This window comes from Amblyraja radiata, chromosome 5 (assembly GCF_010909765.2).
Source record: "Amblyraja radiata isolate CabotCenter1 chromosome 5, sAmbRad1.1.pri, whole genome shotgun sequence".
NCBI classification, from domain to species: Eukaryota; Metazoa; Chordata; class Chondrichthyes; order Rajiformes; family Rajidae; genus Amblyraja; species Amblyraja radiata.
The window spans coordinates 16,533,401-16,552,444 of NC_045960.1; the positions used below are offsets into that span (position 1 = coordinate 16,533,401).

Here is a 19,044-nt window from a genome sequence, read left to right on the forward strand (position 1 = left end):
TTGGCTTTCTACCGTCTGAATTTCAGACAGTGCTCCCCCCGCTTGCCCTGGGCCCCGCCTTTGCGATGTGTTTGTGTGTGTGTGTGTTCCACTCTGACAGTCGCCGTTCCAGTTCCCGGTTTTTCAGGCGACTGCCGGCAACTTGAGAGTTGCCGGCAGCCCGCTGAAAAATCGCCTAAGTGGGACAGGTCCATAACTCAATTACTCTGTGACTCAACTCATCAATTCCCCCAGATTTTATCATTCACCTACACGCTTGGGCCTCTTATCCTGCTAAACTGCACTTAATTAAGATGTGGGAAATTGGAGCACTTAGGGAAAATGCAGGTGGCCACAGGGAAAATGTACAAATTCCACATAGACAGAGCTGGAAGTCCGGATTGAATCCGGGTCCCTGGCACTGTAAGGCAGCAGATCCACCTGCTGCGTCACCAGCATGCATTTTTTGGTTTAAAATCACCCATTGTTGGAGTAAATGGAAAGTTTAATGATTTTGGAATTGTCATCCTTTGCTTTGAATGAAACTTCAGCAGGAGATCAGTGGTTGTCTTGTTGGAATTGGACCGTCTCTTGGCAAAACAAGGATGTTGGAATCTTGATCAAACCCTGTTTGGTGTGTAACTGCATAACTTACTTGAAAATTATGTATATAGCTTTCCAATGAGGCCTTTTTTGACTGATTACAATGCTGAGCAAACAAGGCTTGACAACTGAGGAGTTCATTAAAACTATTTTTACTTTGCAGGACTGGGTACTTGAATTTTCTTGCCTTTAAGTTGTTCTCCAACTGCTCTTGGATTTACAGTGACATTGGAGGGAAATAGAGCTCTGTTCATCAAGTGAGAAATGAGTGGAGCTATTCGTGACTTGCATGGAATGTAGAACGTTAACAGATTCGATGGAATATTTTGCGTGCATAGAAACGCAGCCTACCAGTGTCGTAATTTAATCTGGAATCTATGGAACAAATGTTGCTTTCAACAAGCTTACATAGATTTGCCTGAGAATGCTGCAGTGTGGCAGTTTCTGATTGGAATTTATTATTTCCGCAGAGTGGAAGACCCAGAGAGAACAATTACATCTCATTATTTATTGCAAATCCCATTTTTACTTTAGCAATCAATGGACTAATTTGGAATTGTGTTGCTGATGCCACACATATCTTGTGCCCCATATCTGATGGAGGAGGGATGTTCTGGCATTGGAGAGGGTCAGAGAATGCGGGTTTACGAGAATGATCCCAGGAATGAGTGGGTTAACATATGAAGAGCGTTTAATGGCACAGGGTCTGTACTCGCTGGAGTTTAGAAGGATGAGGGGGGAATTTCATTGAAACTTACCGAATAGTGAAAGGCAAGGACAGAGTGGATGTGGAGAGGATGTTTCCACTAGTGGGAGAATCTAGGATCTGAGGCCATAGCATCACAATAAAACAACTTATCTTTAGAAATGATATGAGGAGGAATTTCTTTAGTCAGAGGGTGGTAAATCTGTGGAATTCATTGCCACAGAAGGCTGTGGAAGCCGTCAATGGATATTGTTAAGACAGAGATTGACAGATTCATGATTATAATGGGCATCAGTGGTCATGTGGAGATGGCAGGAGAATGGGGTTGAGAGGGAATGATAGATCAGCCATGATTGAATGGTGGAGTAGACTTGATGGACCGAATGGCCTAATTCTGCTCCGATCACTTACGAACACGGGGGAAAATGGCAGCCAATTTGTTTGATGCAGACACCTGCAAAGTGCAATGTTTCATTGATTTAATGGAGCAACTTTAGTGATTGTGGCTGAGAGATAAATAGTGGACAGGTCCATGGAAAGAGCTCCACTGATTTTCCCCGGAGAGAGTCATTGGATCTTCTCCCTAGATTAGTAATGTCAGGCAGGCCTTGATTCATTGCCGCACCTGATGGATGGCCCCACAGCACAGCAGGCCTCTGCACTCCAGCAGAACCTCAACCAGGATGTTTTGTCCGTATCTCTGGAGCTGGGATTGAACCTTCCGATCCAGTGCTTTGCTGCTGAGCAAATGGCCATGGCCAATTGCGTTTTCTCTTTAAAAAATACATTCTCGGAATTAGTGGATATTTTATTTGTTCTGGCAACTTTTTTTTGTAGAGGAGTCCTTCTCAAGTTTTTTTCCAATCTTGGTTGTAGCTCTATTCCTTAGGAGGCTCGCAACTGGTAATGGAGCCCATGGAGAGACTGAAGGTGTTAGCACCCTTGTCGACCCATGTCACAGAGATCAGGTGCAGGCAGGCTCCTTCTCACATGTGCAGCAACAATACCTGTATCCTATCCTTGTCAGCTAAATGATTAGTTAATTTATTGTCACGTGTACCGAATCACAGTGAAAAGCTTTTCAGTCGCGTGTTATCCAGAAAGCGGAAAGACTGTACATAATTGCAACAAGCCATCTGCAGGGTACAGATACAGGAAAACGAGAATACCATTTAGTGCAAGTAAATTCTGATTAAAGATAGTCTGAGGGTCTCCAGTGAGGTATGTGGTAGGTCAGGACCGCTCTCTAGTTGGTGAGCGGACAGTTCAGTTGCCTGATAACAGCTGGGAGAGGGGAGGAGGGTGTCCGGGATGAGACTGGTCCTTGATTATGCTGGTGGCCTTTGCCAAGGCAACGTGAACCCTTCGAATACCATAATATCAGTGCTATTTTCTTCAACTGCTTCAATTGGCGGTGCTCCCTTTTTTCCACTGCTGAGCCATAGAATCACAGAAATTTTACCATGTAGAAAGAGGTTATTTGGCTCAACCTTGTCTGTGCCAGATAAAGATGAAGCACCGTTCAAAAAGGAGAAGTGTTAACTGACCAGAAAGGTATAAAAACGACTGGAAGAATGAGGAGAGGGAGATGAAAACTTAGAGTGTTCAGTGGAATTTTAGATTGCGTGAGAAAGATGCAACTAAAAAGAGTTGGGAAGAACTCAGCAGGTCAGGCAGCATCTGTGGAGGGAAATAGACATTCGGTGTTTCATCTGGACTGGGACCAATGGGTGAAATCATCACTTGGGAAATAGCCCTTTCAAGTTTGCCTCACAGCGCCAGGAAACTGGGAACAATCCTGATATTGGGTGGTGTCTCTGTGAAGTTTGCACATTCTCCTTGTGACCACGTGAATTTCCTCCAGGTGCTCCTGATTCCTCCTGCATCCCAAAGACATGCAGGTTTGTAGGTTAATTGTGCTCTATAAATTGGGCCTCATGTTTAGGGAATGGATGAGAAAGTGGGATAACATTGAGTTGGTGAGAATGGGTGATTGATGGTTGACATGGACTTGATGTGCTGAAGGGCTTGTTTCCATGCTGTATCTCTAATCAAAATTATACTAAATTGCTTCCAAACAATGAATCTGTATCCCATTCCAACCTATCCTGAATTCATGGAGAAAACCAAGATGCCTCAATTAATTGACCATTTGATATCAGGCATGTAGTGATGAGATTATGTTGGGCATGTGATGTTAGGAAAGGAACCACCCTGAGCCATTGGGAAGGTGTATAGTTCTAGTCTGGCAAATGGTTAGATAATATATTTTGAAACCAAGACTTGTGTGTTCCTGAAACAGGTACAGCGAGCTGCCCAGGTTCGATGGGAGTGGGAAAATATAGCAAATGGTTGTGACTGAAATGACTTATGGTACCTGTTTCTTTAAGGTTCTCCTGAACTGTTGGAGAACGATGTTGAGTTCTAAGTGGTTCATTTTAGTTATTGGAATACTTGACCCAAACCACATAGTTAAGTTGGCAATAGTTGTTCATCATGTCACAATTTATCTTTTCTTGTGGATGGATGGATGGATAACATGGTGAAGATTTTTAATAAAAAATTCACAAAGTAACTGGAAGGACAAATCTTTCTTTCTTTCTTTTAAAATCTTTTTATTGTTTTTTTCCCCAAATAAGCAAAAATAAAACATAAAAAACAGAGCAAAAAGAATAATGATAAACATAAAAATGGTATTGATACATAGGGATCAGGATTACATTAATAACAGGTATAACCTAATATGAGACCAGTGTCAAAATACACAATGAATATAGACCTCCCGGTCTCTATGTAAATATAGTTAAATCTTTAAAAGGAAACATAAATGTAAAAAAACCCCACAAAGATAAAAAGACAAAAAGAAAAAGATAAAAGGAAAAAAAACAAAAAAAACAAAACCCCCCTAGACTAAAGAAAGGAAAAAAAAGAGAAAAATTGATAATAATAAAATACACATAAAAATAAAATAGATAAAAAAACAAAGCAAAGCAAGACCGAATCTGAACTGAGAATTTCAACAATGTAAGTCTGTTTGTCGTCAAGTCCGTTCCACCCTATAGAGGTAAAATAATTTTTATCACGGTTAAAGAGGGAGCAATTTATGTTGTATGAAAATGTTCAATACATTTTCCCCAAGTCTTATCAAATTTAACTAAGGGTTCAACAGTGTCACTCCTGATTTTTTCTAAATTTAAACATGATATCGTTTCCGAATACCACTGGAGTGTGGTCGGAGGGTTGGAGTCTTTCCATTTAAATAAAATAGATCTTCTGGCGATTAATATGGTAAAAGCAATCAACCGATGGGTGGAGCGGGACAAATGAATAGAATCTAACATTGGTAGCCCAAAAATTGCAGTAATAGGATGAGGTTGTAAATCTATGCCTAAGACTACAGAAATAGTATCAAAAATTTATTTCCAATATTTTTCCAAAGGACCAAAACATATGGGTAAATGAGGCCACTTCAGAGTTACATCTGTCACAGGTAGGATTTATATGATCATAAAAACGAACTAACTTATCTTTTGACATATGAGCTCTGTGAACCACCTTGAATTGTATCAAAGCGTGTCTTGCACACATTGAAGAGGTATTAACAGGACAAATCTTACCTTCAATTGCTGATTCAACACAAGAAAACTAGAGCAGGCATAGGCCACCATCCTCAAGCTTGCCCCACCATTCAAGATGATAACAGCTGATCACCCCAGGCCTCACCTATAACGATATTTGTAAAAGTAAATTCTAATCATATTATCATATCTATTACATAATTAAAACTCGGATCTTGTTTGTGTGTGTATATGTGTGTGTATATGTGGTTGTCTTTACATCTTCGCAAAAACACTACCGATTCCGATTTACATTTTTCCCCTCGATGCAGACATCACCTTATCTGAACATTTTATGCTTTATTTCTCGACTTATTGTCGACTCATTACTGATTTAAAGTCTAAAAAAGTCAAGACTTTAAAATTAAAAACACCAGCTTCAACTGATGACGCCACAATGGCTCTGCTAGCAGTGATCAGCCTCAGTGAAGATTTCATCCTTTATTTGACATGTTATTCGTGATTAAAGCTTTAAAAATGCCAACTTTCACAAGAATTTCACATATTCTGATTCATATTTTTCCCCTCTAGGCAGAGATCACTTTCACTGAACATTTTATGCTTTATTTCTCGACATTACCGATTAAAATTTAAATAAATCAAATTACCTTGAATTTCAAACGCCCAGCTTCAACTGATGATGTCACAAAGGCTCGACTAGCAGGGGGAGGGCGAATTGCTATTGCAACACGCAGGACAAGTGCAATTGGAATGTTTTTTAAAGAGCACTGCTGAGGGAGACAAGGGGAGTGCTGGAATCGTACGTTCGGGAATGGCTTGAGTTGGAGGACCACGCCTCCCTTGGGGGCTACGGGTAGGGAACGGGTGGTTGGGGGAGCAGACCCAACGGGTCTGCACTTGGTCTAGTTATTATGTAACGGGCAACACAGTGGCACAGCAGTAGAGTTGCTGCCATACAGTGCCAGAGTCCCGTGTTCGATCCTGACTATACAGGGCTCGAAATTAACGGTTGCCCAGGTGCCAATGGCGACCTAAAGTCCCGTCGGGCAACCTAAAAGCCATGCCATTTTGCCCGGCTTGGCAAGCACCCAGGACACGTATCGTTCAACTCAAGATAGAGCGGGCCCCCCTCTCTATCTCTCTCTCTGTCACTCTCCATCTCTGCCCGCCATCCGTATCCGTGTCCGGGCCGCCGGTTCTCCGCTCTCCGTTCTCCACCTGCTCCTCATCCGCCGGCACGTGCGCACTGCCACGGCCTGCACATCCTCCCCCTGCACATGCTCACAACCACGGCCAGCACATCATCTGCCCTGGTTGTGCGCATGTGCCGCCCTGCACATGCGCACTGCCACGGCAACAGGTCGGTGCCGGGCACTTTCTCCCTCCCTTTGCATTGTGGGAGATCTGGCCCCCATTGCTGTCCGGTCGCCGCCTCGCCGCCACCGCTGAAAACCAACGCAGAATCACTGCCTGGAGCTGGAGTAACTCCCTGGAGTAAATCTTGCTTCTTGGTTTCCTGGTCCTCCAAAAATATTCGAAATGGAATTTAGACTGGAGTGGACCCTCCACCACCAAACTCAGAGTTTGCTCTGAAAAATAACAGCCATTTGCACTTTATCTGTTTATTTATTGTGTATATATATGTTTATGGTATATGGACACACTAAACTTTTATCTCCTGTTCTGTATTATGTTTACATATTCTGTTGTGCTGCAACAAGCAAGAATTTCATTGTCCTATCTGGGACACATGACAATAAAACTCTCTTGACTCTTGACTTGGACTTAAGCAAAAAAGGGTTCTTGAGGAAAAAAAAGCTACCTTAAAGTTAGTTGCATTTGGTTGGGTAACTGTGGTAGGGTGAAGACTATTCCATGCTTTAATTGTGCGGGGAACTCCAAGGAGCAGCCAGAATCTCTAGATAGAAGAAATTGGGTAACGTTTCGGGTAGAGACCCTTCTTTAGGTTTCCTCTGGTTTTAGTGTTTTTAGTTTAATTTAAAGATACAGCGTGGAAACAGGCCCTTCGGCCCACTGAGTCCACGCCGACCACCGATCACCCGTACACTAGTTCTATCCCACACATTAGCGACTTAAGTCAAGAGTGTTTTATTCTCTCACGTCCCAGTTAGAACAATGAAATCCTCACCTGCAGCAGCCCAACCCAAGCGAAATAAGAGGTGCTGTTCCTCCAATTTGCGGTGGGCCTCACTCTGGCCATGGAGGAGGCCCAGGACAGAAAGGTCGGATTCGGAATGGGAGGGGGAGTTGGAGTGCTGAGCCACCGGGAGATCAGGTTGGTTGTTGTGAACTGAGTGGAGGTGTTGTGCGAAGCGATCGCCAAGCCTGCGCTTGGTCTCACCGAGGTTGATCATACGCTGAATAATCCAACCACATTTTTGTTTGGAAGTGGGAAGAAATAATAGGAATTGCATTCATTGCAACGTGTAAAAAGAGTTGAGATACTGTATATACTGTATTATAATTTTGCTAGATGTCATTGTGGTATATACCATGTCTTGATTGGTGAATATGTTTAGTTTGTGACTTTATTTGAAGCAGAAATAATATGTGAATGCTTCATTGAGCATAATTCCGACTGGTAACTTCGTCCGAGCACATTATCGCACGCGTCATGCAAGCCGTCTTAAATGACCACCTAAACAGTCATTTGGCAACCTAAAAAGCTGCCTTGGTTGCGCCACTGGAAACAGAGAAAAAAAGTTAAGTGAGAGCCCTGTTATAGGTGCTGTCTGCACAGAATTTGTATGTTCTCCCTGTGACTGCGTGGGTTTTTTGTATGTTCTTCCTGTGACCTTGTGGATTTTCTCCATGTGCCTCCCCACTCCAAATACTTACAGGTTTGAAGGTCAATTGGCTTTGGTTAAAGTGTAAATTATCCTTAGTGTGTAGGATAGTGCAAGTATACAGGGTCTTGGTGAGCCGAAGGGCCCGTTTCCACGCTGTATCTCTAAAGTCTATCTTCTTTGCCAGTTTCCCATTGTCCTCAATTCCTTGATTTGTCAAAGATTATTCTACGTTTATGTTATACATTTCCAATGATCCTATCTCCATCTTGGATAGAGAATGCTAGAAATTTAACACCCTTTACGAACTTCCTTCTTAAATGACCTGCCCTCATCAGGTGACTGTGTTACCTCAGTCAAGACACTCCCACCCTTAAATGCATCTTGGCATCTACCCTGTTTCATCCCCCCTCCATATCTTGCATTTCAATAAAGTCATTTCTTGTTCTAAATTCCACAGAATGCCGACCTGAGGTAGACCAAGGTAAAGAAACATTTGGACAGGTACATGGATAGGATAGGTTCAGAGGGGTATGGGTCAAACGCAGGCAGGTGGGACTAGTGTAGATGGGGCATGTTGGTCGGCGTGGGCAAGTTGCGCTGAAGGGTCTGTTTCCACATTGTATGACTCCATAACTCTAAACTGTTCAGCCTCTCTTGGTTGAATTGTTACTTTGACCATGTTACTTTGCACCTTATAGTTTAAGATGGAGGTGAACTTATTTTGAAGAATTATTAAGCTTTGAAATTTTAAGCCAAGAGGATCAAATGCCATAATAACAAATTATTCTCTCTTTGCAGGGGAATGAATGGCTTTCAGGACATGCGTTGCACTCTCAAATGATAACGTGTCCTGGGTGAGGTACAAGCAGCATGGATCAGGATGATTTTCCACCCCCACCTCCTGAAGGTAAAACATATAATTTTTTAACTCTCAGCAAGTTTTCAAAATGACAAATAATTTGCAGTTGTTACTGGGGTGGTACAAATAAGGCACAGCGGTAGAATTGCTGCCTTACAGTGCGATAGACCCAGGTTTGTTCCAGATTACAGGTGTTGTCTGTACAGAGTTTGTGACCTGCGTGGGCTTTCACCAGGTGCTCCGATTTCCTCCCACACTCCAAAGAGGTACAGGTTTGTAGGTTATTTGGCTTAGATAAAGATTGTAAATTGTCCCTAGTGCGTAGGATAGTGGTAGTGTACAAGGATTGCTGGTCGGCATGGACTTGGTGGGCTGAAGGGCCTGTTTCTGTGCTGTATCTCTAAATTAAACAAACCCAAAAAAAGCCTCTCAATACTCTTGGTTAACCGGCTGCACAATAGATAATGCTGTCAGCTTAAGTAGAGGGGGTGAATGTTCATATATTTCAGGAATGTGCAAATTTTGGGCGTTTCCTGCATTTTTAAAATTGCCTGGGAGATTATTTGTATGTTTTCCGATGTTTGGATCAAGCTACTTTCTTTCCTATATAGCAATATTCCCCATGGGAGAGACATCTAATCGCCCAACTAAAAAAAAAAACAGAGATAGACACAAAGCGATTGATACAAAGCGATGGAGTAATAACTCAGTGGGTTAGGCAGCATCTCTGGAAATAAAAGGATAGGTGACCCTTCTTCAGGCTGAAAGTAGGTGGAAAGTGTGAGGGGGGTGGGGGGGTGGGTGATGAGCTAGTAGCAAGAAAAGATATTTGTATCTACAAAGAAAAATCATGTTGTTTTGTCAATGTTTCAAGGACGATTGCATCATACATTTTCTGTATGGGCAAGTGAACAAGAGATGAAATTTACGCAATAGAAACTATATGGAAGATTAATCCGTAATCACTTTGCTTGATGTTTTCAATTCTGAGATACAGTATATCTAGACAATGGTTGGGTCACTTCAGAAGTCAGCACAAGTACTGATGTGTCAACGCTGACTGAATTTTTCTCTTTCACAGTCATGATTTCTCTCACCCTACTGAAGCTGTTGTCTTTGAAACCGGGTTGCATTTTTTAAATGGTCGAAGACTTTCGAGGAGATACTTTTTATGCAAGTGATGGCAAGTAAAGGCACAATGTAACCTGGTTCTTTCTTGAATTTTCTCCATAAGCAAGCTTTTCCAATGGCTGCCTTGCACTGAGATACTTACTTCATCTGGGAAGTGGCAATGCTGTTTTGAGAAGGAAAAACAAGTTGTGATGGAATCAGTCAACATGCTAGGTAGCGTTCATTAGAGAGAGAAACAGTTAATGTTAACAGAGAAAAGGCCAAAGGGGATTCTGCTCCAAGCTGGAGGATGAGATGGATGTTCAGCAACTGTAGCGGGGTTTGAATGCGCTGACAACAACCTGGCCCTTAACTCCAAGAAGACCAAGGAGCTCATTGTAGACTTCAGAAAGTCTAGGGGCAGCACGCACACCCCCATCCACATTAATGGGACGGAGGTGGAACGTGTTTCCAGCTTCAGGTTCCTGGGGGTCAACATCTCCGATGACCTCTCTTGGACCCACAATACCTCAACTCTGGTCAAGAAGGCTCACCAGCGTCTCTTCTTCCTGAGGAGACTAAAGAAGGTCCATCTGTCTCCTCAGATTCTGGTGAACTTCTACCGCTGCACCATCGAGAGCATCCTTACCAACTGTATCACAGTATGGTATGGCAACTGCTCTGTCTCCGACTGGAAAGCACTGCAGAGGGTGGTGAAAACTGCCCAACGCATCACCGGTTCCTCACTCCCCTCCATTGAGTCTGTCCAAAGCAAGCGTTGTCTGCGAAGGGCGCTCAGCATCGCCAAGGACTGCTCTCACCCCAACCACAGACTGTTTACCCTCCTACCATCCGGGAGGCGCTACAGGTCTCTCCGTTGCCGGACCAGCAGGTCCAGGAACAGCTTCTTCCCTGCGGCTGTTACACTACTCAACACTGTACCTCGGTGATTGCCAAAAACCCCCCCCCCCCCCCCCCCTCCTCCCGCCAGGAAAAAAAAAATTGCTCTACTATGACTGCACGTAAATATTTTTATTTATTGCTCATATTCTATGTCGTTCTTTTAGGGAGATGCTAACTGCATTTCGTTGTCTCTGTACTGTACAATGCACAATGACAATAAAAGTTGAATCTGAACCTGAATCTGAATCACCTCCTATAAGGTCAAATCAGGAAGCAGCTCAAATGTCAGCGAAGCATCACTCCCTGACGAGCTCAATGCGTTTTACGCACGCTTTGATAGGGAGAACACTGATGTGCCTTCCCGAGCCCCCATTCGCCATGATGGTATTTCAGTCAGTCACAGAGGCTGACGTCAGAAGATCCTTCAGAGGGGCGAACCCTCGGAAAGCGCCTGGACTTGATGGTATACCCGGTCATGTTCTCAAAACCTGCGCAGATCAACTGGCTGGAGTTTTTACGGACATTTTCAACCTCTCACTTCTGAGGTCTGAGGTTCCCACCTACTTTAAAAGGGCATCAATAATACCAGTGCCCAAGAAGAGCAAGGTGACGTGGCTCAACGATTAATGATCAGTGGCACTAACGTCTGTGGTGATGAAGTGCTTTGAGAGGTTGATTATGGCGCATATCAACTCCTACCTCACCAAGAACCTCGACCCACTGCAGTTCGTTTACCGCCACAACAGGTCAACGGTGGATGCGATCTCACTGGCTCTCTACTCCGCTCTGACCACTTGGACAACAAAAACTCATATGTCAGGCTGTTGTTCATAGACTACAGCTCGGCGTTTAATACCTTCATCCCCTCCAAGCTGGTTACCAAGCTCACGGATCTGGGTCTCTGCGCATCCCTCTTGGGATCCTCGACTTCCTCATCCACAGACCACAGTCTGTCCGTACTGATGGAAACGTGTCATCCTCGATAACAATCAGCACAGGAGCACCTCAAGGCTGCATGCTCAGCCCTCTGCTGTACTCACTCCATATTCATGACTGTGTAGCCGGACATAGTGCGAACTCCATCATCAAGTTCGCCGACGACATCACTGTTGTGGGACGAATCACTGATGGTGATGAGTCAGAGTATAGAAGTGAGATCGACCGATTGACCAAATGGTGCCAGCACAACGACCTGACTCTCAACACCAGCGAAACCAAGGAACTGATTGTGGACTTTGGAAGGGGTAGGATAGGGACTCACAATCCCGTTTATATGGTGCAAAGGGTCAAAAACTTCAAACTCCTGGGCGTGCATATTTCCGAAGATCTTTCCTGGTCCCAGCACATTGATGCAATTATAAAAAAAGGCACATCAGCACCTTTACTTCCTGAGAAGATTACGGAGAGTCGCTATGTCAAGGAGGACTCTCTCGAACTTCTACAGGTGCACAGTAGAGAGCATACTGACTGGCTGCATCGTGGCTTGGTTCAGCAACTTGAATGTCCAGGAGCGGAAAAAAATGCAGAAAGTTGTGACCACTGCCCAGTCCATCTTCAGCCCTGACCGCCCCACCATCAAAAAGGCTGCCAACATCATCAAAGACCCACACCATCCTGGCCACACACTCATCTCTCCGTTGCTATCGGGAAGAAGGTACAGGAGCTTGAAATCTGGAGCATCCAGGTTCAGGAACAGCTTCTTCCCCACAGCCATCAGGCTATTAAACACAACATCAACCAAGCTCTGAACAATAACAGTATATTATTACTATTGCACTTTATCTGTTTATTTATTGTGTATATATATGGTCCATGGTATATAGACAAGGGTGGAAGATTGCAACCTTCATGTGGTCCGCCCTGTTTTGACTAATGCAATCAACTCGACATGCACAAACGGAAGATCAAATAGAACAAGTTGTCCAACAACTTTAGGCTGTGCACGCCACACGAAAGAAGAAGTAGAAGTATATAAACACACTGAACTTTTATCTCCAGTTCTGTATTTGATGTTTACATATTTTGTTGAGCTGCAGCAAGGAAGAATTTCATTGTCCTATCTGGGACACATGACAATAAAACTCTCTTGACTCTTGACTTGACTCTTGACTCTTGTGCAGTTTAGTTTCGAGATACAACATTGGAGATACATCAGCCCAAGTCCGTGCCGACCAGCAATTGCCGATACACTAGCTTTATCCTACACACTAGGAACAATTGTTACAGAAGCCAATTAACCTGCCATGTTTGGAATGTGGGAGTAAACTAGAGCACCTGGAGAGAACCCACGGGGTCGTATTATCTTCTGTAAATTGTCCCTAGTATGTAGGGTAGAACTAGTGTATGGGGTGATTGCTGGTTGATGTGGACTCAGGAACTGAAGTGCCTATTTCAATGCTGTATCTCTAAACTAAACTAAATTAAGCATGTCTTCCACTGAAAACCAAATTACATCTCTCCCCTTCCCAGTTCTGACCAAGGGCCACTGACCTGAAACATTGGCTGACTCTTTTGCCGCACATGCTGCTGACCTGCTGCGTTTTCTAGCCTTTTCAGTTTTTATTTAGTTGAACTTAGTTGATTTGATCTGGTGCAACCCATACCTGCAAGCAGGCTGTTCCAGGCAACTTCAATGGTGGCATGTATCTGGCAATGTGAACATTTGTCCAGGTTTTCCTGTCCACACTTGATGGGATAAATCTTGTCTGGCCTTGTTCCTCGCCATCAGTTAAACTTCAGTCAGCCCAAAACAACATGATACATTAATGCTGTCACTGAGGCGACTACTCACCATTAACCCATTGCTGTTGCTCAGTTTGAGTTCTTGAGAAAGACCATTCAGTTTGATCATAGCTGGGCTAAAAGGCCAAATTCCAGGGGTAGAGAGAGAGGGGTGCTTCACATAGTGGGGCCTTTGTGTTCCAAGCCGGTATCCTGCACAGCCTTGGGCAATAGACGTGGCTGAATTTCTAGTTCTTTGAAATCGTCTGAATCCACATTTCCAGTTTCAAAGACAACAGCTTCAGTAGAGTGAGATAAATCATATGAATGTGAAAGAGAAGAAGCAACGGTAGAATATGTCTGAAGAAGGGTTCCAACCCAAAATGTCACCTTTCCATATTTCTCCAGAGATGCTGCCTGACCCGCTAAGTTACTCCAGCATTTTATGGCCGCTAGGAGAATATAATGTTTTATTTTGTTGTCGGTTGCAGTGTGCATGTGTTGGATCCTATTCTGAACCAAGTAACCCACTGAAATCTCCTTCTGTTATTTTAGGAATGCATACTATGCATAGACATTCCTCATCATTCTCAATTAACTGATTTTCTGCTGTGACATGTATATTTTCTTATCATCTTGATTATTCATTGGCTGGAAATGTGACGGTTTATTTACCTTGCTATGACTAGTGAAGGAAGCTGTACATAGACACAGTAATTTTCTTTATATGGTTTTACATGTCAGCATGGTAGACAAAAAATGCTGGAGAAAATCAGCAGGTGAGGCAGCATCTATGGAGAGAAGGAATAGGCGACGTTTCGGGCCGAGACCCTTCTTCAGACTGGAACCTTACAGACATTACATGTCCAGACCGTTCCAGACCTTACATGTCAGTATGGTGTACCGGCACCTCTAACATGACACGTATGTAATTAACCATGCTTTGCAAATGGATAATGTCAGTGAATGAATTTGAACCTTTATTTGTTTAGACTTATAGAGTTTTGTTATTATATTCCCAATGCTGCGCATATACATTGGAAAACATTGCTGAAAATGTAGCTGAATTTTTGATATATATGTGATTCAGCACCTATTTGTTCATAAAAAGCATTGCATATACCAAAGTGTTTTTCCACTAATATTATAATAGAATTTTTTTAATTTCACGAGTTATGGGATTAAGGACATTTCTCACATTTCTATAAAATTATGTTTGACTGTGATTCAGATGTGTCCTCTTCCTATCGTGAAAGAGGAATGGATAAATTCTCAGTGTTTCAACATTGCATTAACATTTGCACTAGTCCTATGCTACTAATTGCACTTCAAAAAGAGCATTGTCTAGATTATATTGGTCATGAAATTATTGCTGTGTAGAATATTGTGTCTGGGACACTGGCATTGGAAATGGTCCAAATTAGGCTAATTCCTGGGATGGGATGATTATCTGATCAAGCGAAGCTAAATAGGTTGTTTCTGTATTAGAGTTTAGAAGAAAGAGCGGTGATCGTATTGAGATAGGTAAGATGTTGAGGAGGCATGACATGGTAAACAGTGAGATATCTTTACTGGTGAGAGAGTTGAATATATTTACATGACAAGGGACCAGCCATTTTAAACTGAGACACAAAGACAATTCTCTTTGCAGAAGAGGTGAATCTCTGGAATTCTGTATCCCAGAAGGTTGTGGAGACCAGATCAGCAGAAGTATTTAAGGTGGAGGTAGGTACATTTTTGACCGACAGGGGAATCTAAGGCTAAGTGGCCCTGCCAAAAGCGTTGAGGCCAGTGAAAATCAATCATGATGTTACTAAGTGGCTGGGAAGGTCCGAGAGGCCTGGTAATCTACTCCTGCTCCTGTTGTCTTCTGTCTCTTGTGTTCTGGCAACCACCATCCTTCAGAACTCAGTACCGCTTCATTTATTTTATGAGTCGATTGCCATAAATCATTTTACTGGGACTGCATTCAATATAACTATCACTCTGGTGTTGTGTATTGACAGGGGTCAGAGGTGAGGGATAATGGTGTGGGTATCAGAATATTAGTCCTTAAAATTTCTTATTTCATATCTTAATTGTCTCACCCCAGAACTATAAATCAGATAAAAGCACACAATATAATTCTTTAAATACTTAAGTTGAGTACATTTTTGTTCTGCTATTCTCTTTAATAACAACTCCAATTGTGTGTGCACCTCCAAACATGCCTTATGTCTACTATGGATGCTTTACTTTAAATCTCTTTGAATGACGGGCAGACTGATGAAGGTTTAGTTTAGTTTTGTTTATTGTCACATGTACCGAGGTACAGTGAAAAGCTTTTGTTGAGTGCTAACCAGTTAGCGGAAAGACAATCCGTGATTACAATCGAGCTACAGATACAGTGGCTTGCAAAAGTATTCATACCCCTTGAACTTTTCCACATTTTGTCACGTTACAACCACAAACATAAATGTATTTTATTGGGATTTTATGTGATAGACCAACACAAAGTGGCGCATAATTGTGAAGTGGAAGGAAAATGATACGTGGTTTTCAAATTTTTTTACAAATAAAAAACTGAAAAGTGTGGCGTGCAAAAGTATTCAGCCCCCTTTACTCTGATACCCCTAAATAAAATCCAGTGCAACCAATTGCCTTCAGAAGTCACCTAATTAGTAAATAGAGTCCGCTTGTGTGTAATCTAATCTCAGTATAAATACAGCTGTTCTGTGAAGGCCTCAGAGGTTTGTTAGAGAACATTATTGAACAAACAGCATCATGAAGCCCAAGGAACACACCAGACAGGTCAGGGATAAAGTTGTGGAGAAGTTTAAAGCAGGGTTAGGTTATAAAAAAATATCCCAAGCTTTGAACATCTCACGGAGCACTGTTCAATCCATCATCTGAAAATGGAAAGAGTATGGCACAACTGCAAACCTACCAAGACATGGCCGTCCACCTAAACTGACAGGCTGGGCAAGGAGAGCATTGATCAGAGAAGCAGCCATGGTAACTCTGGAGGAGCTGCAGAGATCCACAGCTCAGGTGGGAGAATCTGTCCACAGGACAACTATTAGTCGTGCACTCCACAAATTGGGCCTTTATGGAAGAGTGGCAAGAAGAAAGCCATTGTTGAAAAAAAGCCATAAGAAGTCCCGTTTGCAGTCTGCCACAAGCCATGTGGAGGACACAGCAAACATGTGGAGGAAGGTGCTCTGATCAGATGAGACCAAAATTGAAGTTTTTGGCCTAAATGCAAAATGCTATGTGTGACGGAAAACTAACACTGCACATCACCCTGAACACACCATCCCCACTGTGAAACATGGTGGTGGCAGCATCATGCTGTGGGATGCTTTTCTTCAGCAGGGACAGGGAAGCTGGTCAGAGTTGATGGGAAGATGGATGAAGCCAAATACAGGGCAATCTTGGAAGAAAACCTGTTAGAGTCTGCAAAAGACTTGAGACTGGGGCGGAGGTTCACCTTCCAGCAGGACAACGACCCTAAACATACAGCCAGAGCTACAATGGAATGGTTTAGATCAAAGCATATTCATGTGTTAGAATGGCCCAGTCAAAGTCCATACCTAAATCCAATTGAGAATCTCTGGCAAGACTTGAAAATTGCTGTTCACAGACGCTCTCCATCCAATCTGACTGAGCTTGAGCTATTTTGCAAAGAAGAATGGGCAAAAATTTAAGTCTCTAGATGTGCAAAGCTGGTAGAGAAATACCCCAAAAGACTTGCAGCTGTAATTGCAGTGAAAGGTGGTTTTACAAAGTATTGACTCAGGGGGGCTGAATACCTTTGCACGCCACACTTTTCAGTTTTTTATTTGTAAAAAAATTTGAAAACCATGTATCATTTCCCTTCCACTTCACAATTATGCACCACTTTGTGTTGGTCTATCACATAAAATCCCAATAAAATACATTTACGTTTGTGGTTGTAACGTGACAAAATGTGTAAAAGTTCAAGGGGTATGAAAACTTTTGCAAGCCACTGTATATGATAATGGGAATAACGTTTAGAGCAAGATAAAGTCCGATCAAAGATAGTCCGAGAGTCTCCCTTGAGGTCGATAATCGCTCAGGACTGCTCTCTAGTTTTTGGTAGGATGGTTCAGTTGTCTGATAACAGTGGGAAGAAACTGTCCCTGAATCTGCACATGAGGGGCCAGTTTTATATCTCCCCAACCTGCTTGTCGTTTCTCAAACTATGCAGTTCAGGAACATGGTGATCTATTATATCTTACTACATTACATAAAAATGATAGTTTAAAAGGATTTTATGACATGAATCTGAATTCTGATGGGCAAACTTAATAAAAGAGGACCTTTTCGTTGTGTCTCGTTGTGGTCAGACCAACAAGGCAGGCTTTCTGTATGAGGCCAGGACCGTGTTTCAATGAATGCAGATCAAGAGGATGCACGCTGCCCTTTATACCTTTTGCCATGGCAGGCACAGAACACTATTTGACAGTGAAAATTCCTCGCAATCATCAGTTAAATAGCAACTAGATACAATGGGCCTTTCTTTATGGGAAGCTCATTGAATGAGATTGAAACGAGAAATAGAACAGCAGGAGAGCGTGACTGTTCAATACGAGGAAAAAGCACTGGTTGTTGTTGCAGGAACCCGTCTTTATTTTGCCCATCATGGCTGCAGTCCTCATGTGCACAGGTTTGTCTTTAGCTTGGCCTCTCATTTACGTTGTCCTGGATGGTGACTCTGTGATTGTGTTTGTGTTGAGCATTCCAGTAAACTGCCACGATTAAACCAAAAGTGGACATAACATATCATGTTAACTTGTATTTATGATATGATAAATACTAGAATTTGTCTATTCTTGTAAGTGGACAGTCAAGGTAAATATTTTTCTCACTTACTAAGCTTCCTTTGGAATGAAGCTGAATGATACTCCTGTAATTGAGGTTCCGATTGTTGAAGTAGTAGAATTGGAGTAAAACCAATTCTTGAATATTTACACATTTGTGTCAGGAGCCGGATTTGTCAATGAACTGACTTTTCAAAAACTGGAACCGGGTGTTTATTTTGTGGGCCTCTGACATTTCCTTTGCAATTGACCAATATTTACTTTTTCCGATATTTGAGGTTTAAACAAATCATGGTGTTAAAATGTATCTGAAATGGGTTTAAGCTGTTTACACGTAGGGAATATGGAGGAGAAGATTGTTCCGAAAGGTGTGTTGTTGAATGCATGAAATAATAAATTGCTGATGGGCAGTATTCTTGTTGATTCATAGGTTGGTGCACATGTGTAAATGTTCAATCTGTTCAGCTTTGGTAAAATTGTAAGCTGTCCCTTGTGTGTCAGATTGTGCTAGTGTATGGGGTGGCTGCTGGTTGGCACGGACTCGGTGGGCCGAAGGGCCTGTTTCCGTGCTGTTTCTCTAAAAGTCTAAAGTGCCTGTCCCACTTTTTCGGCGACTGCGAGCGTCAGTGACTGACGCCTGTAGTCACCCTAAAAAACGTCAAGTTGTACTTCAATCTACGACACTCCGCATCACCCGCCTTCACAAGAAGGTTACACTGAACTATAGTAATCACATTGGAAATGAACTTATCTACAATAAATCTAAGGACCAATAACTCTTAAAGAAATAAATTGTTTATTTAACGTCAACAAGACAAAAAGATCTTTATTTTTTCACCACATTAGAAAGAACATCATTTGAAATGTTCTTAATAATGTACTTTGTACATTTATGTACTTTTGTATTTTTCATTCTTTGTGGGCACTTTGCCCCTGGCTATCTTCAGCCAAA

General features: G+C 42.5%; 1 protein-coding gene across 2 annotated transcripts in view; it reads left to right on the top strand.

The window, feature by feature from the left end:
* arhgef10 (Rho guanine nucleotide exchange factor 10) overlaps nucleotides 1-19,044 on the top strand; it is a 243,141-nt gene that overhangs the window by 35,462 nt on the left and 188,635 nt on the right. For both annotated transcript variants that reach the window (XM_033020671.1, XM_033020673.1), the window contains exon 2: nucleotides 8,475-8,583. In XM_033020671.1, coding sequence (XP_032876562.1) covers nucleotides 8,547-8,583 — 37 coding nt within the window. In that variant the 5' untranslated portion in view covers nucleotides 8,475-8,546. The remainder of the gene's footprint in view (nucleotides 1-8,474; nucleotides 8,584-19,044) is intronic.